At 50.4% G+C, this 26,332-nt stretch overlaps 2 protein-coding genes across 5 annotated transcripts in view; one reads left to right on the forward strand and one right to left on the reverse strand.

The window, feature by feature from the left end:
• ash1l (ash1 (absent, small, or homeotic)-like (Drosophila)) overlaps positions 1-530 on the reverse strand; it is a 181,377-nt gene extending 180,847 nt beyond the window's left edge. For both annotated transcript variants that reach the window (XM_067975852.1, XM_067975851.1), the window contains exon 1: positions 233-530. The gene's annotated coding sequence lies outside the window, so the exon portion shown is untranslated. The remainder of the gene's footprint in view (positions 1-232) is intronic.
• Positions 418-25,018, forward strand: dap3 (death associated protein 3). 3 transcript variants are annotated; one of them, XM_067975864.1, is made up of 13 exons: positions 418-558; positions 3,896-3,942; positions 6,135-6,254; positions 8,734-8,835; positions 9,622-9,730; positions 11,863-11,955; positions 15,082-15,212; positions 16,052-16,132; positions 17,385-17,543; positions 18,697-18,756; positions 19,938-20,027; positions 23,461-23,578; positions 24,193-25,018. In XM_067975864.1, the coding sequence occupies exons 2-13, from the start codon at positions 3,898-3,900 to the stop codon at positions 24,276-24,278; spliced, it is 1,194 nt and encodes a 397-aa protein (XP_067831965.1). In that variant the 5' UTR covers positions 418-558; positions 3,896-3,897; the 3' UTR covers positions 24,279-25,018. The 3 variants fall into 3 exon arrangements, with proteins under 3 accessions (XP_067831965.1, XP_067831964.1, XP_067831961.1); XM_067975863.1 differs by lacking the exon at positions 418-558 and adding an exon at positions 1,481-1,889; XM_067975860.1 differs by lacking the exon at positions 418-558 and adding an exon at positions 1,535-1,556.
• Positions 25,019-26,332: the final 1,314 nt, after the last annotated feature.

Raw genomic sequence — 26,332 nt, forward strand, 5'->3', positions numbered from 1 at the left:
ATATCACGCTTTTAACATGTGCATCGGCAAACCCCAGCAAACCCCCAAGCAGCACTGACACCCTTAAACCGCCTAACTCTGGCTTTGCCACCGTGCTAAAAACACATTCCTTTCCCACCTCTCACTCTACCGTAGTGCTGGCAAGACCCACAGCGACAGACACGGGCTCCATTCCCCCCCCCCCCCTCTCTCTCTCTTACCGGCTCGGGAAAAAAAATATATTTTCTCTCACATTATTCATTCCACAGTTCCCCGTCCGCCATGGCACATGAAGCGAACGCGTTTTTTTTTTAACAGCTCTTCGCTGCCTCCTTAGAACGCATCCTCGGCACTTTCCCTTTTTTTTTGGCCCTCTCCACCTTCCCCCTTTTTTTCACGCCGCCTGCCGACGAAGGTTTTTTTTTTAAATTGTTATTTTTTTTAAATGACACCAACACTAACACCGAAAGTGCGCCATGGAGAAATAAACACAAAATGGCGGCTCCGACGAAGCTCTGTCCGAACGGGGGGCGCTGCAGCTGCGAGAGAGAAGAGCGAAAAAAAAATCATCACCCAAAAGTAAATCGGTTATTTTTATCCATTATTAGCATAAGCCGCCGAGTAAAATCTGAGGAAAACATCACGTTTTCTGGAAAAGAAGAATAAATTGTTTTTTTTAAAAAGAAAAATATGTCTTACCCACAACTCCTCGCGCCGGAGAGACTCAACCGTTTGGCTCGCGAGCAAAAAAAAATTTTTAAACCCCCCCCCCTCTCCTCTCCTCAAAAAAAACCGGGGAAAAATGACAGGGTTTATTTATTTCAGCGTCTTTATTGGCGGATATAAAAAAGGTTGAAGAAAGGACGTGTTTTATTTTTTTTTAAATGAAAAATAATATATGTAATGCGCAAGGTCGTGATTGATTTACCCACAATGCTTTGCGCGGACGGCAGCAGCTGGAGACGAAAAATCTAAGCCCCCCCTCCTCCTCCTCCTCACACACACACACACAAAAGTATTGCAAAATCTTTTTATTTTGATGTTTTGAATAACCGTGCACGAGTGAATTTGCAGTCTGGCCTTATAATTTTTTATCATGGTGAGGGCAAAAAAAAAACTTTAAGCGTTGCATATCTGCCAATTGTGTTTATCGTGATTTGCTTTTGTTTTTTTTCCCATAGTGCCTTTCGGCCAAGGCAAGGGAGCGTGACACATTTATTTGACGGGAATTAAAGAATTAAAAAAAAAATCCAACATATAAAAAGGGGCGGATTAGACGAATAGTTATTCCGTTATCTTCAATATGAGGAGAAAACAAATTCGATTAACCGCGGTGTTCCGACCCTCCTCCTAAGTTGTTGTGAGGCAGCTCGATGACGGCGCGCTTGGCAACCGCCGAACCCCGGCCATAGCAACCAGGAAAAAAAAAACGCTTTCAAACGACAGTCGGAACTCGCTTTCTATCGACATTAACCCGAATAGAAAATTGACCGGTCGATCCACCTTTTAATGAAGATAACATTTCTTTACATGTTTCTTTTTTTGTTGTTGTTTAAAACCACCATTGCCCACAATGGGTAAGATAACATGGCGGCGCCCTTGCAAACTTTGAGGAGAATCTTCGACCTCATCAATTGGGTTGAATTCACAACTCTCAGCGTCCTTTTTTATAAAAAAAATCACAACGACATATTCAAATAATTATTAAGACGGGAATTGTTGTTTTTAAAAAAAATCGTCCGGCTTTAATGGTGCGAGCTGCTTCTTGTGACCTTTGACTTTACCGGTAGTATTTTTGGGGTGGACAAGATGGCGGCGCCCACGGTGGCGGGCGTGTGAGATCAGAGTGAGAGGCTCCGAGCACCGAGCCGCCCGTTCGGTCCTGCGAGGAATTCAGACTGCGGAAAGAGGTGAGCGGCTGACAGTCAGGGAGAGGGAAACGTCTGTCAATAAACGCACAAATGAACGAGCTCCGGGATCAGGAGCGGGGACAGGCTTCTCTGACCCATCAGTCCTTCTGCATTCAGGCAGTGCCACAGTGACTGTTGTTTTACCGTGACTGTCCAGTTGCCTTTCTGTTTAATGGGATTTTCCCCAGTACTCTCTGACCATCGTATTCTCCACACCTTTTTTTTTTCACGAAATCCGCAAATCAATGGCCTTGTTTGCCATTTTCCCCTCCCTGGAGGACGTTGGGGAGCCACTTATGTTTTTACGACAACCCGGCGGCTTTGGTGGTCCCTATTTTATGTCACTAGCCTGTAAGATATGGTTGAGTGAACCCGAGGTTATAAAACTGCACTGGTAAGAAGCCTAAGCAAGTCTTTGAACACTGGCTGGGCCACAGCTGGAGTATTGTGTCCAGTTCTGGGCACCGCACTTTAGGGATGAGGGACTTTAGTTATATGGATAGACTGGAGAAGCTCGTGTTGTTCTCAGCCCCAGGCACGGGGTGTCTCCGAATCTCACACGCCCACCACCATCTTGGCCACCCCAAAGTGCTACCGGTAAGGTCAAAGGTCACAGAAGCAGCTAGCATTATTAAAGCCAAGTGGTTTTTGACCGTATTCCCATTTTAATATTTATTTGAATATAGTCTCTTTTAAAAATGACGAGAGTAGTGAATTTAACCCAATTGATGAGGTTGAAGATTTGCCTCAAGGGTGCTGCCATGTTATTGTACCCAATACCATTATGGGTAATTGTGGTTTTAAGAGGAGATTTGATAGAAGTGTTCAAAACCATGAAGGGTTTAGATAAAATAAATAAAGAGAAACCATTCCCATTGGCGGACGGGTTGAGAATCAGAGGACACGGATTTAAGGTGATTGGCAAAAGAACTAAAGGCGACATGAGGAAAAACATTTTACTCTGCGAGTAATTATGATCTGGAATGTGCTGCCTGAAAGGGCGGTGGAAGCAGTTTCAATCATGGCTTTCAAAAAGGAATTGAATAAATACTTGAAGGGAAAAAATTTGCGGGGGAATGGGACTAACTGGATTGCTCTTACAAAGAGCTGGCATGGGCCGAATGGCCGCCTTCCATGCTGTAACAATTCTATAAGTTACCAAATGTATTGAACTTGGTCTCACAGCTTGTTATGGTGGGATTTGAAGTTATGCTGTCTGGGTTGCCAGTCTAGCACCATATCTAATACACTGCCTTGCCCTTATATTCACCCATAGAGGGGCATTACAGCTGAGCCAGATCCCGTTCTCCTCTGACATGTGCGCACGTGTTCACTGGACAGCCAGCCGAACGAGAGCAAAGGCTGATCCTCCCCCAGCCCAAGGACCCTGAGCCCATTTGTAGCTTCTCCACTGCTAGCCCAGCCAAGATCGTTTGTTCCCCTCACGTGCTGAGTGAGAGGGTGTATGATAAGTTAGTTCCCAGGCTTCTGCCAGTGCAGCTTTAGAAGCTCGGGTTCACTCAACCATAACATTCCTCCTCTGGACATGCTGCTTCACCATTACTGAGTACATTTCGTTGCTCCAGAGGCCTCCCCATATTGCAGCACTTTGTAACCCTGGCTTGCCTTTGCTGGTGTTGTACAGGACTGTCCACAAACTGTGGCTCCTAGGTCACACGTATCCCTCTGTTCCTGGGCCATTCAGCACCCGAAGTCCAGGAAACTCCGTCCTATCTGCTGGTTTGTCCTGTTTGCATGTTGTGGACCAGGAGGGTTGGAGCGGGCTGTTCTTGGCACTGTTGCCTCATTAGTGGATAAATCCTAAATCAGAGACCAAGATTCGCTGGTACCTGCAGCTTTAGATCTATGGGAACAGGGATTTAAACTTTAAACAAAGCTGCAGGGGATGCACATAAGTGGCCTTGCCGGCCTCAGATGTATTAACTAGTTCTCTGCATGAGCCACAAGGGCAGAATCTAATAAAATTCCCTCCTTTTTCACCACAGGAATGGTGGTGAAGAGTCTGCGGGAGATCGCCAAACTTGGCCGACTGGTGAGTCCTGTGGGGAGTTTGCTGTTTCCGGCCTCGAACCGATACTGCGCTGCTAACAGGCCCCCGAAGGCAAGACAGATAATCAGCAGGATGCCCAGCAGTAAGATGGCCGGCTGAAGGACAGTAAATTAAAGGAGAAGGCCTTCGGTGCCCGGCTGTATTCTCAGACATTTAATGTCATTGTTTGGAGGGGGAGAGGTGACATTGTAATACTGTCTAAAGCTGCTCCTCTAGAGCTATGAGCACCTATAGTTACCCGACCCAGCAGACACTGGTCTGAAGCCCAGTTGATTTTTTTTTAAAGCTGGTTTTAGGAGTTCAACAAGAGTGGGTTTTGCCCAGGGGCTCTGCTGCGCTTGTGGGCATTTCAAACACATTTTTACATTGAAGAGGATCACTAAGTCCGAGTAAGGTTAGAGATTACAGAGACACTTTGTCCCACAGGATAGTGAATGTGGAACAGACTCCCAGAAATGGGCATTGATTGGGGATCAGTTGGCACCTTTGAAAGGAGCTGGATTGATAATCTGTTGTGAAGGGGGATTGAGGCATTTAACAAGAGGCGAAGTCCGGGAAGGAACGTTCGATCCCTTTGCCCCTCACTTACATTTTACGAGCTCCCTTCCCTTCCTCTTTATCAGAGAGAGAGAGCCCAGGGAGCCCGTGTTATAGTTGTGTCAGCGGTGGCTCAGTGGGTAGCTCTCTCGTCTCAAGAGTCAAGATCATCGGTTCAAGTCCCACTCTAGAGACTTTAGAACATAATCCAGGCCGACACTCCCAGTGCCGGCACTGAGGGAGTGCTGCACTGTCGGAGATGCTGTCCTTCGGGTGAGATGTTAAACCAAGGCCCCGTCTGCCCCCCTCAGGTGGACGTGAAAGATCCCACGAATAGCAGGGGAGTTCTCCCCAGCCGATGTTTATCCCTCAACCAACATCGCTAAAACAAAATGTCCCTGTGCTCTAGGATGCTCTTCCCTAACCCCCTCCACTCTGCTAACATCTCGCCCTTCAGAAGCTACTTCATAATCGGCCTCCCCTGAGGTGCTTTGGGTCAAATCTCCCGACTTCCCTCCTGCTTCCCGTTCGGTGCTTGTAAAGTGCTGGGGGCGCTTTGTTTATGTGAGAGCGAGTTTGAGGCGTCATTGCCAAGCCCGGCGTCCACATGTGCACTTCTCAGCTGGTGTCACTGAATAGTATTAAGGAGCAGGAACCCTCTTTTGTTCCTCCCCTTTCCCTCTCTTTCTCCCACCAAACCCAGGGGAGCAGAGGCCAATTGTATGACTGTAGGCACCCTGGCTGAGATCAGCCTCTTCTCATTCTTTACACAACCGTTGTGGGTTTCTGACTTTCTTGTCGCCGGATCTTTTTGTGCGGCAGGTTAAAACTTCGAAGGAGGAAGGCTTGAATTTGTGCTGTAGGTGGAACAGCCAAGGGCTGCCCATGGTTCAATACTGAGACGGCGCCCCCTGGTGTGTACTAAAGATGAATTACAAAGGGTGAAATTCAAAAACACTGCACTATAATTACTTGCCTTGTAATTTTGAAATTATCTGTGGAGTGGTAAAGTTACACACCTATTTATAATTTTAAAAAATCCAGCCTATTCACTTGTAGGGCGAGGTCGATCAGTGTCAAAGTGACATCATCCCCCTTTATCAGAGAAAGCTGAGTCTTTGTTCTTGTTGCTAAATTTTGTTAAACATTCTGAATAATTGTTTAACCTCCGCCTTTTACAAAAAACTGCAAGGCAATGAAACAGACGAGGCCAGGTTATCTAGTCGTGTATTTCATTGCTGTGTGTGGGATCTCGCTGTGCACAAATCTGTTGCCGCGTTTCCTACATTACAACAGTGACGACACTTCAAAAAAAGTACTTCATTGGCTGTAAAGCGCTTTGGGATGCCCTGAGGTTGTGGTATAAATTCTAGTGTTTCTTCTGTCCTTCTTTCTCTTGGACGTTGTCCGAAGCCCTGAATTAGGATACAGTCCCTGGATTACTCCCTCCCTCACAATCCTCAACCTGTCCAATGAGCCCTCCTGTGATACTGGCCATGTCCGAGAGTGTGCCTTTCCCGCTGAGGGCCAGACGTGGCATCAGGGTTGGCGGGCTATGAATCTGTGTTTCTTGCTGCCCGGTTTCTTTTCTGTCAGAGTTTTTAACGCTCTTGTTTGTTTTTGACATTATCTTCTAGGCTAACCACGGCTGTCCGTTTCATCACAGCTCTGGTGTGTCGGAGTCCGGCACTGCAGCACAGATGGTCACAGCAGCCGGGAGACCCGTGTCTGTTTTCAGGACGAGTGAGACAGATCCTGTAAGTGCTGTGTGTTGCACCTCATTCGCTTTTCAAGAACACGGAAGTAAATTTACAATTTTTCACGCGTTCAGTCTTCCTGTTAAATTAGCACTGCTCACGTGGGATTGTTTAAACAGACAACATTTTATAAAATTCCTTCAGTTCCTCGCTGAGTTCCCTGCACATTATGCCCTATATTTGGGCTGAACACTGTTGTTCTATCAGTACATTTACTGAGCCTCCCCAGTGTCCTCTCCTGATCCCCATGTGGGGAAACGAGCCGGGGCTCCCTCTCCTGATCCCTGTGTGTGCGGGGAATGAGCCGGGGCTCCCTCTCCTGATCCCCGTGTGTGTAGGAACGAGCCGGGGCTCCCTCTCCTGATCCCCGTGTGTGTAGGGGAACGAGCCGGGGCTCCCTCTCCTGATCCCCGTGTGTGTGGGGGAACGAGCCAGGGCTCCCTCTCCTGATCCCCGTGTGTGTAGGGGAACGAGCCGGGGCTCCCTCTCCTGATCCCCGTGTGTGGGGGAATGAGCCGGGGCTCCCTCTCCTGATCCCCGTGTGTGTGGGGGAACGAGCCGGGGCTCCCTCTCCTGATCCCCGTGTGTGGGGGAATGAGCCAGGGCTCCCTCTCCTGATCCCCGTGTGTGTGGGGGAATGAGCCGGGGCTCCCTCTCCTGATCCCCGTGTGTGTGGGGGAACGAGCCGGGGCTCCCTCTCCTGATCCCCGTGTGTGTAGGGGAACGAGCCGGGGCTCCCTCTCCTGATCCCCGTGTGTGTAGGGGAACGAGCCGGGGCTCCCTCTCCTGATCCCCGTGTGTGTAGGGGAACGAGCCGGGGCTCCCTCTCCTGATCCCCGTGTGTGGGGGAACGAGCCGGGGCTCCCTCTCCTGATCCCCGTGTGTGTGGGGGAACGAGCCGGGGCTCCCTCTCCTGATCCCCGTGTGTGGGGAAACGAGCCGGGGCTCCCTCTCCTGATCCCTGTGTGTGTGGGGGAATGAGCCGGGGCTCCCTCTCCTGATCCCTGTGTGTGGGGAAACGAGCCGGGGCTCCCTCTCCTGATCCCTGTGTGTGTGGGGGAATGAGCCGGGGCTCCCTCTCCTGATCCCTGTGTGTGTGCCTGTGTGTGGGGGAATGAGCCGGGGCTCCCTCTCCTGATCCCCGTGTGTGGGGGAACGAGCCGGGGCTCCCTCTCCTGATCCCCGTGTGTGGGGGAATGAGCCGGGGCTCCCTCTCCTGATCCCTGTGTGTGGGGGAATGAGCCGGGGCTCCCTCTCCTGATCCCCGTGTGTGTGGGGGAATGAGCCGGGGCTCCCTCTCCTGATCCCCGTGTGTGGGGGAATGAGCCAGGGCTCCCTCTCCTGATCCCCGTGTGTGGGGGAACGAGCCGGGGCTCCCTCTCCTGATCCCCGTGTGTGGGGGAATGAGCCGGGGCTCCCTCTCCTGATCCCCGTGTGTGGGGGAACGAGCCGGGGCTCCCTCTCCTGATCCCCGTGTGTGGGGGAACGAGCCGGGGCTCCCTCTCCTGATCCCCGTGTGTGTGGGGGAATGAGCCGGGGCTCCCTCTCCTGATCCCCGTGTGTGGGGGGGAATGAGCCGGGGCTCCCTCTCCTGATCCCCGTGTGTGGGGGAACGAGCCGGGGCTCCCTCTCCTGATCCCCGTGTGTGTGGGGGAACGAGCCGGGGCTCCCTCTCCTGATCCCCGTGTGTGTAGGAACGAGCCGGGGCTCCCTCTCCTGATCCCCGTGTGTGTAGGGGAACGAGCCGGGGCTCCCTCTCCTGATCCCCGTGTGTGTGGGGGAACGAGCCGGGGCTCCCTCTCCTGATCCCCGTGTGTGTGGGGGAACGAGCCGGGGCTCCCTCTCCTGATCCCCGTGTGTGTAGGGGAACGAGCCGGGGCTCCCTCTCCTGATCCCCGTGTGTGGGGAAACGAGCCGGGGCTCCCTCTCCTGATCCCCGTGTGTGGGGGAATGAGCCGGGGCTCCCTCTCCTGATCCCCGTGTGTGGGGGAATGAGCCAGGGCTCCCTCTCCTGATCCCCGTGTGTGTGGGGGAACGAGCCGGGGCTCCCTCTCCTGATCCCCGTGTGTGTGGGGGAACGAGCCGGGGCTCCCTCTCCTGATCCCCGTGTGTGTGGGGGAACGAGCCGGGGCTCCCTCTCCTGATCCCTGTGTGTGGGGGAATGAGCCAGGGCTCCCTCTCCTGATCCCCGTGTGTGGGGGGGAACGAGTTGGGAACTGAATGTGTGGGGTGTTAGCGGAGGAAAGGGTCCTGGTCGGCCGTGATGCCTCCGTGGCTGACGGTCACTGTCTAGACTCACTCTGCCCCTATTCTGTGGAACTCCTCCTTCAAAACCACCTCTCCTGTGCATTTGCCCCTTCCTTAACCTTTCCCGTCCCCGCCTGTTGTCAAGCTCTCAGATGTGCTTTATCTGGGGGCACTGTGTAAATGCAGGTGATTGTTATTGTAAATGAATGGGGTTTGGTGTGTTTTTGTACAGGGACTACACAGTGAGCAGCACGAGGGGCTGCACTACACCATCTCTCCCAGTGATCTGAAAACCATCTTCCCTCACGGCCTGACTCGACGCTTCCAGCAGCAGGTAGGTGGCTCTTCTACCTCGGTGGGTGTTTACTTATTCAACGTCTTTCAGGAGGGACATCCCTGTCCCACATTACAGCCGTGCTGGGTTACTGCTCTGGGTGGATGGGGGCTCTTGAGATGCCTCTCACACTCCTGATGGGATACAGGAAAAAGTGTGGTGTTCACTGCATAATTCTGCTCTCGCCAGCTCCCAAACTACCTCTGTTTCCTTCTTTCTCGAGCTCACTATTTTCGTGCTTCTCTATTTCTTTCTCTTACTATTTTTGCGCTCACTCGCACTCATGTAATAAATTGGATAGCCAGGAGGTGAAGGATGGAATACTGGAGCCTGGTCTTCAGTTGCTTCCAAACCTTTATTCACAGAGATCAACATTACACCTGCACCACACCCTCGATCAGCTCTCTTGTAAATGGATACGAGAGTCCCCAATTGATACCCACCACCTGAATACAATTAACACTAATTGATGTAAATCACATAGATACAATTAACATATATTTATATTTTTTATATATGATATATAGATAGATACATATATCTGTGTCACCATGGTCAAATTCCTTCCTTGTTTCTCCCAGTACCCTATCCCTAACACTCTTCCTCTTCCCTGTATCCTCACTGTGTTGAAATCAAGACCCGTATACAGGCCTGGGTTATAGGAGGGAGGTGAGGAGTTGCACAGCTCGGTGTCACCAGTGGTTCCCTCGGGTGCTTTGGCCCTTTGACCTTTATGTGGGGCTGCCGATGGTGCCTGATATCCAGTGTTCTGTCTCTGTGTTTCAGATTAAGACTTTCAATGAGGCGTGTGTCATGGTTCGACGGCCAGCACTGGAGCTGGTCGGTTATTTAAAAGCCACTAATTATTCATACCCAGCCATTCGTTATGTTATCTGTATCCTTTTCATTACAAAAGAACCCCTGGAAATATTCCAACAAAGATTTTAAAAACAAGGCTCCGAGAATGTGCAGGTGGGGATTTGGGTCGGGAGGCACATTCTCTTCAAAACCTTGACTCGTCATGCTGCAATAGTGTAATATCACAGACAGTGGATCAGTGGGATGCTGCAATAGTGTAATATCACAGACAGTGGATCAGTGGGATGCTGCACTGGTGTAATATCACAGACAGTGGATCAGTGGGATCCTGCACTGGTGTAATATCACAGACAGTGGATCAGTGGGATGCTGCAATAGTGTAATATCACAGACAGTGGATCAGTGGGATCCTGCACTGGTGTAATATCACAGACAGTGGATCAGTGGGATTCTGCACTGGTGTAATATCACAGACAGTGGATCAGTGGGATTCTGCACTGGTGTAATATCACAGACAGTGGATCAGTGGGATGCTGCACTGGTGTAATATCACAGACAGTGGATCAGTGGGATGCTGCAATAGTGTAATATCACAGACAGTGGATCAGTGGGATGCTGCACTGGTGTAATATCACAGACAGTGGATCAGTGGGATGCTGCACTGGTGTAATATCACAGACAGTGGATCAGTGGGATTCTGCACTGGTGTAATATCACAGACAGTGGATCAGTGGGATGCTGCACTGGTGTAATATCACAGACAGTGGATCAGTGGGATGCTGCACTGGTGTAATATCACAGACAGTGGATCAGTGGGATGCTGCAATAGTGTAATATCACAGACAGTGGATCAGTGGGATGCTGCAATAGTGTAATATCACAGACAGTGGATCAGTGGGATGCTGCAATAGTGTAATATCACAGACAGTGGATCAGTGGGATTCTGCACTGGTGTAATATCACAGACAGTGGATCAGTGGGATGCTGCACTGGTGTAATATCACAGACAGTGGATCAGTGGGATGCTGCGATAGTGTAATATCACACAGTGCTCCTCGTGGATCAGTGGAATGCTGCGATAGTGTAATATCACACAGTGCTCCTCGTGGATCAGTGGAATGCTGCACTGGTGTAATATCACAGACAGTGCTCCTCGTGGATCAGTGGGATCCTGCACTGGTGTAATATCACAGACAGTGCTCCTCGTGGATCAGTGGGATCCTGCACTGGTGTAATATCACAGACAGTGCTCCTCGTGGATCAGTGGGATCCTGCACTGGTGTAATATCACAGACAGTGCTCCTCGTGGCTAAGTATAAAGCTGCACTAGTGTAATATTGAACCCCACAGACTCGGAAGGTCCCTGCGTTCATCCCTGGTCCGTTCTGAGTTTGCTGATCTCTGTCTGGGCAGCAGAGTGCTGCAGTGTCCTCTACAGCTGGACTAGGGAGAGGGATAGTTGGCCGGGGTTCTGTCCACTGACGTCTGCTACAGAGAGTGTGCAGGAAAGGACAGAACAGACTCCCATGATCGAATATTATGCCGACACTTGCTGCCTAATTCCCAGACGAGGAACGGCCACTTGCGTGGGGGTGTCAGAGGTTGTCTGGCAGCGTACTGTAGCCCAGCAAGGGTCAGTGTCTTGAGCCCCATTGGATGAGAATGGACTGTGCTTTGTGTCAGTTAATTTCCAGCACGCTGTAAAGTTTCACTGAGGCTCAAGCTTTGTCCCTGGATCCTTGTTCCCGTTAGCTGCCAGTGAGCATGGTGTAGTCTGTGTAACCCATTCTTACCAAGTGTTGCCGTGCTCTCCGCTAACGAGCTGTAAACCTGAAGTCTCCAGTTACCAGGGCTGTCTGGGGATCTGTTCTCGGGCCACCTGCAGTGCTGGGTGGAAGGTGGGAGACTCATCTTCAAACTCCCTGTTTTCCCCCTCCTTCACTCCCTGTGGGGAGTCACTTGGCACCTCAATCGATCACACAGCTGACCGTTACTCATCCAGTCCTACCTCTGTGTGACCAACTAGTCACGCCTGCTCCACACAGGCAGCCCGGCCCTGGAGTGTGTGATCAGAGGTACAGGCACAGGCCAACTTGATATAAGTCTCAAACAAGAGTCTGTCTGGGTCAAGAGCCTCAGCTCACAGTGACCAGTCCCATACTGTGAAACGTTTGGTCCAGTTCTTTCTTTGACGTGTCGCTGTTCTAGATGGTCAGAGAGGATGCGGGAAAACACTCACCTTGTGTAACGCAGTCCATCACTGTGCCAAGCAGGACTGGTTAATACTGCACGTCCCAGACGGTAAGGCACAAATGGTTCTGGCTTTGTCTTAACCTTTTTGGGTTCAAGAGACAATTAGTTGGGTTCCTGGAAAGGGAAGAGAATTTGGGATTTAGTGAAAAGCTGGGTTGCAGGACACGGTGAGAAGGGGATTGGTTGGTTACGGGACACGGTGAGAAGGGGATTGGTTGGTTACGGGACACGGTGAGAAGGGGATTGGTTGGTTTACGGGACACGGTGAGAAGGGGATTGGTTGGTTTACGGGACACGGTGAGAAGGGGATTGGTTGGTTTACGGGACACGGTGAGAAGGGGATTGGTTGGTTTACGGGACACGGTGAGAAGGGGATTGGTTGGTTTGTGGGACTCGGTGAGAAGGGGATTGGTTGGTTTACGGGACACGGTGAGAGGGGATTGGTTGGTTTACAGGACACGGTGAGAAGGGGATTGGTTGGTTCACAGGACACGGTGAGAGGGGATTGGTTGGTTTACAGGACACGGTGAGAAGGGGATTGGTTGGTTCACAGGACACGGTGAGAGGGGATTGGTTGGTTTACTGGACACGGTGAGAAGGGGATTGGTTGGTTTACTGGACACGGTGAGAAGGGGATTGGTTGGTTTACAGGACACGGTGAGAAGGGGATTGGTTGGTTCACAGGACACGGTGAGAGGGGATTGGTTGGTTTACTGGACACGGTGAGAAGGGGATTGGTTGGTTTACTGGACACGGTGAGAAGGGGATTGGTTGGTTCACAGGACACGGTGAGAAGGGGATTGGTTGGTTTACGGGACACGGTGAGAGGGGATTGGTTGGTTTACGGGACACGGTGAGAGGGGATTGGTTGGTTTACAGGACACGGTGAGAAGGGGATTGGTTGGTTTACAGGACACGGTGAGAAGGGGATTGGTTGGTTTACAGGACTCGGTGAGAAGGGGATTGGTTGGTTCACAGGACACGGTGAGAGGGGATTGGTTGGTTTACAGGACACGGTGAGAAGGGGATTGGTTGGTTTACGGGACACGGTGAGAAGGGGATTGGTTGGTTTACAGGACACGGTGAGAAGGGGATTGGTTGGTTTACGGGACACGGTGAGAAGGGGATTGGTTGGTTTACGGGACACGGTGAGAAGGGGATTGGTTGGTTTACAGGACACGGTGAGAGGGGATTGGTTGGTTACGGGACACGGTGAGAGGGGATTGGTTGGTTTACGGGACACGGTGAGAGGGGATTGGTTGGTTTACGGGACACGGTGAGAGGGGATTGGTTGGTTTACGGGACTCGGTGAGAAGGGGATTGGTTGGTTTATGGGACTCGGTGAGAAGGGGATTGGTTGGTTTACGGGACAAGGTGAGAGGGGATTGGTTGGTTTACAGGACACGGTGAGAGGGGATTGGTTGGTTTACGGGACACGGTGAGAGGGGATTGGTTGGTTTACAGGACACGGTGAGAGGGGATTGGTTGGTTTACGGGACACGGTGAGAGGGGATTGGTTGGTTTATGGGACACGGTGAGAAGGGGATTGGTTGGTTTACGGGACACGGTGAGAGGGGATTGGTTGGTTTGTGGGACTCGGTGAGAGGGGATTGGTTGGTTTGTGGGACTCGGTGAGAAGGGGATTGGTTGGTTTACGGGACACGGTGCGAGGGGATTGGTTGGATTGTGGGACTCGGTGAGAAGGGGATTGGTTGGTTTACGGGACACGGTGAGAAGGGGATTGGTTGGTTTACAGGACACGGTGAGAGGGGATTGGTTGGTTTACGGGACACGGTGAGAAGGGGATTGGTTGGTTTACGGGACACGGTGCGAGGGGATTGGTTGGTTTGTGGGACTCGGTGAGAAGGGGATTGGTTGGTTTACGCTCACGGTGAGAAGGGGATTGGTTGGATTGAGGGACACGGTGGGAAGGGGATTGGTTGGTTTACAGGACTCGGTGAGAAGGGGATTGGTTGGTTCACAGGACACGGTGAGAAGGGGATTGGTTGGTTCACAGGACACGGTGAGAAGGGGATTGGTTGGTTCACAGGACATGGTGAGAAGGGGATTGGTTGGTTTACGGGACACGGTGAGAAGGGGATTGGTTGGTTTATGGGACTCGGTGATAAGGGGATTGGTTGGTTTACAGGACACGGTGAGAAGGGGATTGGTTGGTTTACGGGACACGGTGAGAAGGGGATTGGTTGGTTTACGGGACACGGTGAGAAGGGGATTGGTTGGTTTGTGGGACTCGGTGAGAAGGGGATTGGTTGGTTTACGGGACACGGTGCGAGGGGATTGGTTGGTTTGTGGGACTCGGTGAGAAGGGGATTGGTTGGATTGAGGGACACGGTGGGAAGGGGATTGGTTGGTTTACGGGACACGGTGCGAGGGGATTGGTTGGTTTACGGGACACGGTGCGAGGGGATTGGTTGGTTTGTGGGACTCGGTGAGAAGGGGATTGGTTGGTTTACGCTCACGGTGAGAAGGGGATTGGTTGGATTGAGGGACACGGTGAGAAGGGGATGTGATATGATAAGAGCAGGTCCTATCCACCTCCAGGCTAACAGGCACCAGGTGTAATTAGTTGTGCGAGGCCAGTAATGGTGAAGTTGTGTAATAGTGATGCGACACATTGGAAATGACACTGGGAATTTGATGTCTGTGAATCATGTTTTTCTGGAGTTCTCCTTTCATTTATAACCATGTCAACCGTGGCTCAGTGGGGAGCTCTCTCGCCTCTGAGTCAGAAGGTTGTGGGCTCAAGTCCCACTCCAGAGACTCGAGCAAATAATCCAGGCCGACACTCCCACGCAGTACTGAGGGAGCAATGCACTGTCGGAGATGCCGCATTCTTGTGAGACGTTAAACCGAGGCCCCGTCTGCCCCTCAGTTGGACGTAAAAGATCCCATGGCCACTATTTCGAACAAGAACAGGGGGGTTCTCCCTGGTGTCCTGGCCATTAATTATCCCTCACTAAAACAGATTTTCTGATCATTATCTCATTGCTGTTTGTGGGATCTTGCTGTGCGCAAATTGGCTGCCATGTTTCCTACATTATGACAGTGACTACACTTCAAAAGTACTTCATTGGCTGTAAAGCGCTTTGGGACGTCCTGAGGCAGTGACAGGCGCCAAATAAATGCAAGTTTTTTTTAATATTTCAATTGCAGCCTATTTGTGGGTTAAAAACTGTAAGGAACTGATGCAGTCGTCCCATAACCAGGCTCGCTTTGACCAGCCCTTGGAGGCCTCAACGTGGCTGAAGAACTTCAAGATTACCAATGAGCGATTCTTAAAGCAGGTAATAAAGCAATGGAGCCTGACCAGAGTGATTCAGTGAGACAAGCCACACAGGCCAGCAATTAACTGATTGCAGCCAGGGTAACAGTTGGGGCAGTACAGCTGCCCTCAGTGTTCCTGCCCTGGGAGTGTTTGATGGGACAGTGTAGAGGGAGCTTTACTCTGTATCTAACCCGTGCTGTACCTGCCCTGGGAGTGTTTGATGGGACAGTGTAGAGGGAGCTTTACTCTGTATCTAACCTGTGCTGTACCTGCCCTGGGAGTGTTTGATGGGACAGTGTAGAGGGAGCTTTACTCTGTATCTAACCCGTGCTGTACCTGCCCTGGGAGTGTTTGATGGGACAGTGTAGAGGGAGCTTTACTCTGTATCTAATCCGTGCTGTACCTGCCCTGGGAGTGTTTGATGGGACAGTGTAGAGGGAGCTTTACTCTGTATCTAACCTGTGCTGTACCTGCCCTGGGAGTGTTTGATGGGACAGTGTAGAGGGAGCTTTACTCTGTATCTAACCCTGTACCTGCCCTGGGAGTGTTTGATGGGACACTGTAGAGGGAGCTTTACTCTGTATCTAACCTGTGCTGTACCTGCCCTGGGAGTGTTTGATGGGACAGTGTAGAGGGAGCTTTACTCTGTATCTAACCCGTGCTGTACCTGCCCTGGGAGTGTTTGATGTTCATACCGGGTGCCTGAAATGGGAAATTCTGAAACGTTGAGCCAAAAATATGCCAAAATACCTCTATAAAAAGCGCTGTGCTGATCTATGTGCAGGGATGGGGATTGCTTTTGCTGCTGTAAATGCGTAGTGTAACCGCACTAACAGGAATTTGTTTTTGTGGAAACAGCTAAAAACCCAACAGAAATATGTGTGGAGCAAGCGGGAGGCGACCGAGGAGGGAAGACCTTTGGGTGAAGTGGTGGACCAGGTGAGACGCTGCACACCAGAGCTCGGACTCGGCGGAGGGCAATGGGGACAGATTAGGCATTCACCTGCTCTGGCTTTCCCCCTCCCCCAACCCCTAACACCTGCTCTGCCCTCAACATCTGCTCTGTCCCCCCACATCAGGCCACCTCGTCCATTGCTAGTCCCCAAAACGACCCTAATGGTTCACCAATTAATCCTGCTTCCTGGTAGCTTCCCCCCCCAGTGACTGAGCTGGTGAACGCGCTGCCTGAACGCTCTCAGTTTCAATTCCCAACCTGCTGAGATAGTTGACTGCAGCTGTTGGGGTGCTACAACTCTTCAGTGTTAGATTCGGAAGAGAAAACAGCCATGGTTTCTGCTCCTGATCACGATTTGATGACCCTGCTGGACATTAGGTGGGTACCAGATCGGGCTCACATGGTAGAATAGCCTACGGGCATTGTCTGATGGATAATGGATGCCCACTTGAGCTCGGTACCTCAGGATAACCAATAACCCAGGAAGAGTCGGTGTCTTCAGGGGAAGATGGGAGTTCTTTTCCCTTCCATTCCAGGGCTCCTTGCCCTGTGCCACCTGAGACTGTCGGGTCTGGTCCACTTCGTATCCAGTGTGAACTGATCTCTGAATAACCGAGTGTGAGCTGGGAACTCAGCCAGTGCCACTTTCCTAAACCAGTTCTTCTTTCTGTCCCTGAAAGCGTTGGCTTCAGCTGGAGTACCGTTCCGCTGCTAACTACCCTCCGGTACCTTGTTATTATTCATGTGTGAGCCTGGACAGGGTGGAGGTCATCCGCTGACCCGGATAGTGATTAGGGGCGGGAGCTGATTTTCTTTTTCCCGGAGAGGAGGAAAAGAAAAGAAAATCAGAGGTCAATTGTAACACCCCAAGTGTTACCCTGGCTGCGATCAGTTGACTCAGTACAGAGCCAACTAGTACCTCCTGGTCTCTGCAGCTCAGTGCCACCAGTATATGGGTGCGCAAAGTCCCAGGAGGTAATATTTATATGCAGCATCTCCTATTGGAAGTGTGTGTTGGGTGAGGAGAGGATTGGGCTCAGCTGAGATATCTACCTCTGGAGGACACTTACCAACACTAACTGGTGAATAATGGTCAAGGTACTGGAGGGCGCCCATCGCCTAGTCAGTTGTACCCCGGTGAGGGAGTCAGTGTCTTCTGGAAAGGACAGGGGGAAAGGTGGTGCAGGAAATGATGGTGCTGAATGTGGTCTTTGTCCCTCCCTCCCTCCCTCCCAGGGTCTAACGAGAGTGAAGAACGCCAGTGATGCAGTGGGCGTCCTGTTCAAAGAGCTGAAGGCGCAGTGTTTACCCGACTCGTATCGGATGCTGGTGGCGGTCGATGGGGTCAACGCACTCTGGGGACCGACCACCATGAAGAAGGAGGACAGGAGTCAGGTATTACAGCCGTTTCTTGCAAACTACTTTACCCATCCGTCACCCAGCGTGGGCTATTTCCACATGTGTTACTCAGGGTATGTATTATGTGTATGGAGTTCTGCCTCAAACTTCATCCTGTTCTTAGCCATGATTACGATGTTCCCCAAACTGAGGCCAGCCTAGGTCAAAGTACAGAATTCTAATTAACCAAACCCCTTCCCACTGTACAGGATCCCAATGAACTAAACCCCTTCCCATTCACTCCCATTGTACACAATCCCAATGGACCAAACCCCTTCCCATTCACTCCCATTGTACACAATCCCAATGGACCAAACCCCTTCCCATTCACTTCCACTGTACAGAATCCCAATGGACCAAACCCCTTCCCATTCACTTCCACTGTACAGAATCCCAATGGACCAAACCCCTTCCCATTCACTCCCACTGTACAGGATCCCAATGGACCAAACCCCTTCCCATTCACTCCCACTGTACAGGATCCCAATGGACCAAACCCCTTCCCATTAACTCCCACTGTACAGAATCCCAATGATCCAAACCTTTATTCATTCACTCCCACTATGTTCCCAGCCTTCTCATTATTTGGTGTCCAGTGCTCCACATGTTAAATACAGTCAGTCTCACTGGGAAAGATAGGAGTGTGTTTTAGAAGTTTTGTTAAATACCCATCGTACTGAAGGGACTTGTGTTTTTTGCCCGATTTTAATTGTGAAAGACATCCACAGTCAATCTAATCAGGAAAAGGAACAAATCCGCCTTTTGATTCCCTTGGAGATCGGAGATCTGCGACCTACAGCCACAGCTGAGCAGAGGGACTGGAATGGGGTGATACAGGTAATAGAGGATCAGAGATGACAGATGAAGCTCCCCAGTGACTGAGTAAATCCACCCTCCAGGATGGTTCTAAACCAGGAGGCCAGGATGGTTCTCAGCCGGGGCAGCAGTTTGGGACACGACAATTCCCACAGCTCTCTAGACCAGCCAGCCCGTGTGACACTGGCCACCCCTGCCCCCGACTGACCTATCCATGTCAGGAATGACCAGGTGACCACTTTCTGTGCTGCCGACGATGCTGCACATTACACAAAACAAAGGATTTGTCCTCGTTCAGTCGAACTGCTTGCTAACACGTCTGCCTGTTTTGTAGGTGCTTGCAGACGAGCTCACTCTGATCCACAATTTGAAGAAACTGGTGAATAATGACTGGGTAAGAAACGTTCAGTAACTGATGGATTGGATGGTAAAACATGGGCTCAGTGTGTTCAGCACTGGCCCTTTCATCTCGGGGACCTGGCTATGAATCAGCCCCTCTGCTGCTGAAACCCTTCTCCGTGCCTTTGTCACCTCCAAGCTTCAGTATTCCAGCTGGACTCCCAATCTACCCTCTGTTTTGGTGTTGTCTTTTAATGGGTAACATTTTTATATTGTGGGGTTTTTTTCTCCCCTCAAGTAGCCATCGGTGAGGGGGGGGAGGGGATAGAAATTACTTTCCATTCCCTCTTAAAGAAGAAGTTAACTGTTGTACAGCGTACTAACCATACCGCCGCTGGGGGTGGGACTGACGCTCCCTGTTTTCCCCACAAATGACTCTTCTGAACAGAATCTACTCTGCCTGCCCTCCCCCATTGTGCTCCGTCCCCTGTTGCTCAGTGGGTAGCACTCTCTCGCTTCTGAGTCAGAAGGTCGTGGGCTCAAGTCCCACTTCAGAGATTTACAGAATCACAGAAAGGTTACAGCACGGAGGGAGGCCATTCGGCCCATCGAGTCCGTGCCGGCTCTCTGCAAGAGCAATCCAGCTAGTCCCACTCCCCCGCTCTATCCCCGTAGCCCTGAAATTTTTTTCCTTTCAAGTACTTATCCAGTTCCCTTTTGAAGGCCATGATTGAATCTGCCTCCACCACCCCCTCGGGCAGTGCGTTCCAGATCCTAACCACTCGCTGTGCACAAAATTTAGGCTGAACTCCCAGTGCAGTACTGAGGGAGTGCTACACTGTCTGAGGTGCCGACTTTCCGATGAGACATTAAACCGAGGCCCCGTCTGCCCCTCTCGGGTGGACGTAAAAGATCCCACGGCCACTATTGGAAGAAAAGCAGGGGAGTTCTCCCCGGTGTCCTGGCCAATATTTATCCCTCAACATCACTCAAGAAACAGATTATCTGGTCATTATCACATTGCTGTTTGTGGGATCTTGCTGTGTGTAAATTGGCTGCCGCGTTTCCAACATTACGACAATGATTACACTTCGAGTACTATTGGCTGTAAAGCGCTTTGGGACGTCCTGAGGTCGTGAAAGGCGCTTTATAAATGCAAGTCATTCTTTCGTGTACCACAGGCCTCGCAGCCCCCAGTATCCCTGTGCAATAACAATCTCTCTCCTTCTGTTGCAGTCTGGCGGAGCGGTGGTCACAACGCTGACACAGACTGGAGCGCTGAATACCGCACACTTGTCCTACCTGCCTCACGAGCTGCTGAGGAAGGTGAGCAATTAGCCATGAAACTTTGAACATGTGGGGACAGCTGTTGGGTGGCGAGCTGCTCTTGGAACAGTAAGGAGCACATATCTCAGTGGGGGTTTTGTTCTTTTTTTTCCCCTGAGGTCGAAAAGACATACTTGCTCTCGAGGCAGTACAAAGAAGGTTCACTCGGTTAATCCCGGGGATGAGGGGGCGGACATATGAGGAGAGGTTGAGTAGATTGGGACTCTACTCATTGGAGTTCAGAAGAATGAGAGGCGATCTTATTGAAACATATAAGATTGTGAAGGGGCTTGATCGGGTGGATGCGGTGAGGATGTTCCCAAGGATGGGTGAAACTAGAACTAGGGGGCATAATCTTAGAATAAGGGGCTGCTCCTTCAAAACTGAGATGAGGAGAAACTTCTTCACTCAGAGGGTAGTAGGTCTGTGGAATTTGCTGCCCCAGGAAGCTGTGGAAGCTACATCATTAAATAAATTTAAAACAGAAATAGACAGTTTTCTAGAAGTAAAGGGAATTAGGGGTTACGGGGAGCAGGCAGGAAATTGGACATGAATTTAGATTTGAGGTTAGGATCAGATCAGCCATGATCTTATTGAATGGCGGAGCAGGCTCGAGGGGCCGATTGGCCTACTCCTGCTCCTATTTCTTATGTTCTTATGTCCAGTGAAGGGCAGTGTTACTGGGCTTGTCCTGAGTCCTGGTCACTGACGCTGTGGGAACGGCGATTCCACTTACAGACCCCCCCCCCCCCCCCCACCTATCGAGGACCTGGTCGGATAGGAGACTCACAACAGAAACCCAAGTAGTGTTCAGTTTTCTCTCCTGAGGGGAAATGCCACAGGCCCTGCCTGGAGCCTCCCTGTTGTTACTAACTGGCCTGTTAATGCTACTAGGATTCCACAAACTTGCAAACACTGCACTTGTCAAATTTTGATATATCTCCCGCTGTATTGCCCACAGCCAATACTAATTGGCTGTCACATTTCCTACATTACAACAGTGACTACACTTCAAAGGTACTTCATTGGCTGTAAAGCGCTTTGGGACGTCCTGAGGTGGTGAAAGGTGCGATAGAAATGCAAGACTTTCTTTTCTTTCATGGAATGTGAGGCTACGCAGCCCTGCATCTCTCTGCCTCCTCACTGTAGCTCTCACTTTGCTGCCCCCTGCCTTCACTCTCCCACAGACACCTTGAAGCGTACTCATGCCCTGACTAAGTGCTCCGTACCGGCCGTTGGTCGTTCTTGCATAGGTGTTCCCCTGTTTCCAGCTCTGTCAGTCCAAATACCCACCTGTGACTCTGGGCTGAGCACCCGGCCCCAACAACTGTAGGTCCTGCTGCACAAACCAAAACGGGCAGAGAGCTGAGCGGGAAAACTGGTTCTGTCACCTAATTGGCCCTTGTTAACCACATGATCATACTCAACTGTGACAAACACCCAGCAGTGCAATTATACATTCTGTCTTTCCAAACTTGGACTGGATCTGGAGGAAGTTTTTTGAGCTGCATAACACTGGGGTACACTGCTAGTGGGTACAGGTCTGTCACTCTAATGGTACAGTACTGGTGGGTATAGGCCTGTCACTGTATAATACGGGTGCAGTATTGGTGGGTACAGGTCTGTCCCTGTATAACACTGGGGTACAGTACTGGTGGGTACAGGTCTGTCACTATATAACACTGGGGTCCAGTACTGGTGGGTGCAGGTCTGTCACTGTATAACACGGGTACAGTACTGGTGGGTACAGGTCTGTCACTGTATAACACGGGTACAGTACTGGTGGGTACAAGTCTGTCACTAACACTGGGGTACAGTACTGGTGGGTACAGGTCTGTCACGGTTTAACACGGGTACAGTACTGGTGGGTACAGGTCTGTCCCTGTATAACACTGGGGTACAGTACTGGTGGGTACAGGTCTGTCCCTGTATAACACGGGTACAGTCCTGGTGGGTACAGGTCTGTCACTTTTTTAACACTGGGGTCCAGTACTGGTGGGTACAGGTCTGTCACTGTATAACACGGGTACAGTACTGGTGGGTACAGGTCTGTCACTGTATAACACGGGTACAGTCCTGGTGGGTACAGGTCTGTCACTGTATAACACTGGGGTCCAGTACTGTTGGGTACAGGTCTGTCCCTGTATAACACTGGGGTACAGTACTGGTGGGTACAGGTCTGTCACTGTATAACACTGAGGTACAGTACTGTTGGGTACAGGTCTGTCCCTGTATAACACTGGGGTACAGTACTGGTGGGTACAGGTCTGTCCCTGTATAACACTGGGGTACAGTCCTGGTGGGTACAGGTCTGTCACTTTTTTAACACTGGGGTCCAGTACTGGTGGGTACAGGTCTGTCACTGTATAACACGGGTACAGTACTGGTGGGTACAGGTCTGTCACTGTATAACACGGGTACAGTCCTGGTGGGTACAGGTCTGTCCCTGTATAACACTGGGGTCCAGTACTGGTGGGTACAGGTCTGTCCCTGTATAACACTGGGGTACAGTACTGGTGGGTACAGGTCTGTCACTGTATAACACTGAGGTACAGTACTGTTGGGTACAGGTCTGTCCCTGTATAACACTGGGGTACAGTACTGGTGGGTACAGGTCTGTCACTGTATAACACTGAGGTACAGTACTGTTGGGTACAGGTCTGTCCCTGTATAACACTGGGGTACAGTACTGGTGGGTACAGGTCTGTCCCTGTATAACACTGGGGTACAGTCCTGGTGGGTACAGGTCTGTCACTTTTTTAACACTGGGGTCCAGTACTGGTGGGTACAGGTCTGTCACTGTATAACACGGGTACAGTACTGGTGGGTACAGGTCTGTCACTGTATAACACGGGTACAGTCCTGGTGGGTACAGGTCTGTCCCTGTATAACACTGGGGTCCAGTACTGGTGGGTACAGGTCTGTCCCTGTATAACACTGGGGTCCAGTACTGTTGGGTACAGGTCTGTCCCTGTATAACACTGGGGTACAGTACTGGTGGGTACAGGTCTGTCACGTTTTTAACACTGGGGTACAGTACTGGTGGGTACAGGTCTGTCACGTTTTTAACACTGGGGTACAGTACTGGTGGGTACAGGTCTGTCCCTGTATAACACTGGGGTACAGTACTGGTGGGTACAGGTCTGTCACGTTTTTAACACTGGGGTACAGTACTGGTGGGTACAGGTCTGTCACGTTTTTAACACTGGGGTACAGTACTGGTGGGTACAGGTCTGTCACTGGTGTGGGAGAGTTTGGATTAAGAGGGTTAGCACACAAAGTTACAGTGTAATGAGTTAAGTGAGTTATTTTATAGCGGCATTTGTAGTAATACACTGAGCCCATTCACTCTCGTTTCACTGATATGCAACATGCAGTATCTTATATTTATCTCTAGACGTCTGTCTTCTCTGTCCCCGCACCCCTCCCACAGGAAGGCTTTGATGCCATGGACCCCTTTGTTCCAATTCAAGTGATGAATTACAGTCAGAAGGAGTTTGAGAGCTGCTATCAATATTACATCGACCGCAAGTGGATTCAGCACGAGAAGGGTAATAAATGGCGGCGGTGGGCGCGGGGTGATAAGGGGAGGCGGGCGATGCGCGATGATCTTCTGGCTGCCCATCTGCTGCTGGGTTTATACCAGTGCTACTCGCCCAGGGGGAATGGAGCATCTGTCGCCCCTCCTCTGTCCCTGGCAGCCCCACTGCTTCCTGTCTCTCGAACTCCATTCGCATCTTGCCCGACTGTCCCAAACCTGGGCGTTTGGTGCTGTTTGTTCCCTGAAGCTTGCTGCTGTTAACCTGGGCTTTGCTGGCAGCCCCTGAGCAAGTGAATGGGGTCCAGTTTAACATGTAGGATCTGGGGTTTAATGAGACTACTCTTACAGGTTTTCGTTCCTCTTACTGTGGGGAAATAGGGAGAAACCCTAAAAAATAACACTGTTCCGAAGATACCTTGTGGCCTCCTTGACTGGCGCCTGACTCCGAGGGGCCACATTCACATCTCTAACTGTGGTCTGTTTTCAAGTGGACACACAGGAGCCCGAAGTGTTGCTAACTCACGTGTCCGTCTGCCAGCTGGAGTCGGGTGTTCAGCTCGTAACGATGCTGCGGGAGTTGCTGGTTCACTAATCACTTTCTTTCGCCGCTTTCTTTCCACGCAGCTTGTACAGAAGAGGGGAAGCAGGAGATAATCTTCCTCTGCAACTACAACCCAGGAACGTTGGACAGAATCTGCAGCTCCCTCTGAGAATTGGTGCCTCCCGCCACAATCACCCCCAACAAGGAAGAGACGTTGAATCAACACCCAGGACCTGGGCCTGCAGCGCCATGGACCCAGGAGGTCCATGGTGCCATTCTCTCACCCCTCCCTCTTGTCCAAGCGTCCCAGAAAATGTCTGTGACAATCCCACTGACGTACAGCCGGGCCTCTATGCTTTAAACGATGTGTCAAATCACTGCATTTTCACGCATCAGTTGGCAATTACCATCTGAGTTAGTTCCTCTACACAACTCACTCAGACCGACAGCCCTGGTGGAACAGGCTCGAGGGGCTGAATGGCCTACTCATGTTCCCTACCCCTCAAAATACATACAAATCTGTAAGGATATTGAAACAGAGATATCCAAACTATGGGGCTGCTGGCCCTGCCTTCCTGGCCCATGAAACCCCCACTTTTTCCTTCCTAAAGCGACACGTTCTGCTCAGTTTCTATTTCTCGTTGTATTTTTATTCCCATTGGGTTGGTCAGAGAAATTGTGAATCTACTGTTGCGGGAACAGCATTGGGAACACGTCGTTCCAAACCAGAAGACCAGTAGCATGAAAATTCAACCAGAAACACAAAAGGAGCAGCTTATTCAAGCAGTTTGGGTAATAGTTTAAAGATTTATTGAATAGAATATTGCTTCATGCTCTGTTCACATTGAAATCTCTATTTGCAGACATTTTAATGAATATCAAACAACAATAAAAGCAATGCTTAATGTATTTAATTGCCTTTTTTCTCTGTGCGTTAGTAAAAGGCTGTCAGAGTTTAAGACTAAGTTAGGAAGTCCAAAGCATCCAGAGGATAAATGCATCAGCCGATATGCAGCCCAGTAAGGTTCTAGTTTTGATCACCGTTCTACGCAGTAGGTGTATTGTATTTGGCCTCAGCATCCCTTGGGCGAGGAATAGAGGGCACAAAATAAGCCAGGGTTCCTGCTCCTGCTATCCAAAGACGTGCGCTGGGAAGTTGAGTGAGGAAAAGATTGGGCTCAGCTGTGATTTTCTTTTTCCCACCCCACCAGTCAAATATCTCGGCTATCTCTGTTCACAGGTGAAGCACTGCCATTTGGGCAAGTTACTGGAGGGCAACTAATGCTCCTGGAACCAGGCCCTAGGAAAAGTCAGCGCCTTCATGAGAGAAGCGGTTTGGGAGCAAATAAAGATGACAAGCGTGATATTGCTCAAGTCCCAACCAGAGACTTCAGCACAAAAACTGGGCTGACACTGGAGTGGGAGTTGACCTCACGACCTTCTGATTCAGAGACAAGAGTGCCAAGGCTGGCACCCAGTTGTACAGTTTACCACACTTGACAATGGCCGTTCCAGCTGGGTGAGGTTTCTGAGTAGGTATTGCCCAGAAAATGATGCCCCAGAAAACTTGGACAGCGGAAGCCTCCACTTTATAGCTAATTTTTAATGTGAACGTTAAAACAGATGTGGAGATGCCGGTGATGGACTGGGGTGGACAAATGTAAGGACTTGCACAACACCAGGTTTTAGTCCAACAATTTTATTTTAAATCACAAGCTTTCGGAGCTTACCTCCTTCGTCAGGTGAGTGAAGGGTTCTAAAAACGCATAGCATATATAGTCAGAGAACAATGCCTGGTGATTACAGATAATCTTTCCAACTGCCCCCTATCACATCTCGGCAATCAAAGGTGTCGTTGGTGTTCAGACAGGTTAGCCACGGAAAACATTACATGTTACATTACAGAGGCCACAGCTTTAAGATTTAAAAAAAGCAAAATACTGCTGATGCTGGAAATCTGAAATAAAAACAGAAAATGCTAGTCAGGCAGCATCTGTGGAGAAAGAAACAGAATTAACATTTAATCAGAATTTAATATGATTAGCAAAAGAATCAGAAGTGAGAGGAGAATTTATTTTTATGCAGCAAGCTATCTGGAATTCACTGCCTGAAAGGCCGGTGGAAGCAGATTCAATAATAACTTTCAATTGTAAACAATTTTACAACACCAAGTTATAGTCCAACAAATTTATTTTAAATTCCACAAGCTTTCGGAGGCTTCCT

The sequence above is a fragment of the Heptranchias perlo genome, chromosome 44 (assembly GCF_035084215.1).
Source record: "Heptranchias perlo isolate sHepPer1 chromosome 44, sHepPer1.hap1, whole genome shotgun sequence".
NCBI classification, from domain to species: Eukaryota; Metazoa; Chordata; class Chondrichthyes; order Hexanchiformes; family Hexanchidae; genus Heptranchias; species Heptranchias perlo.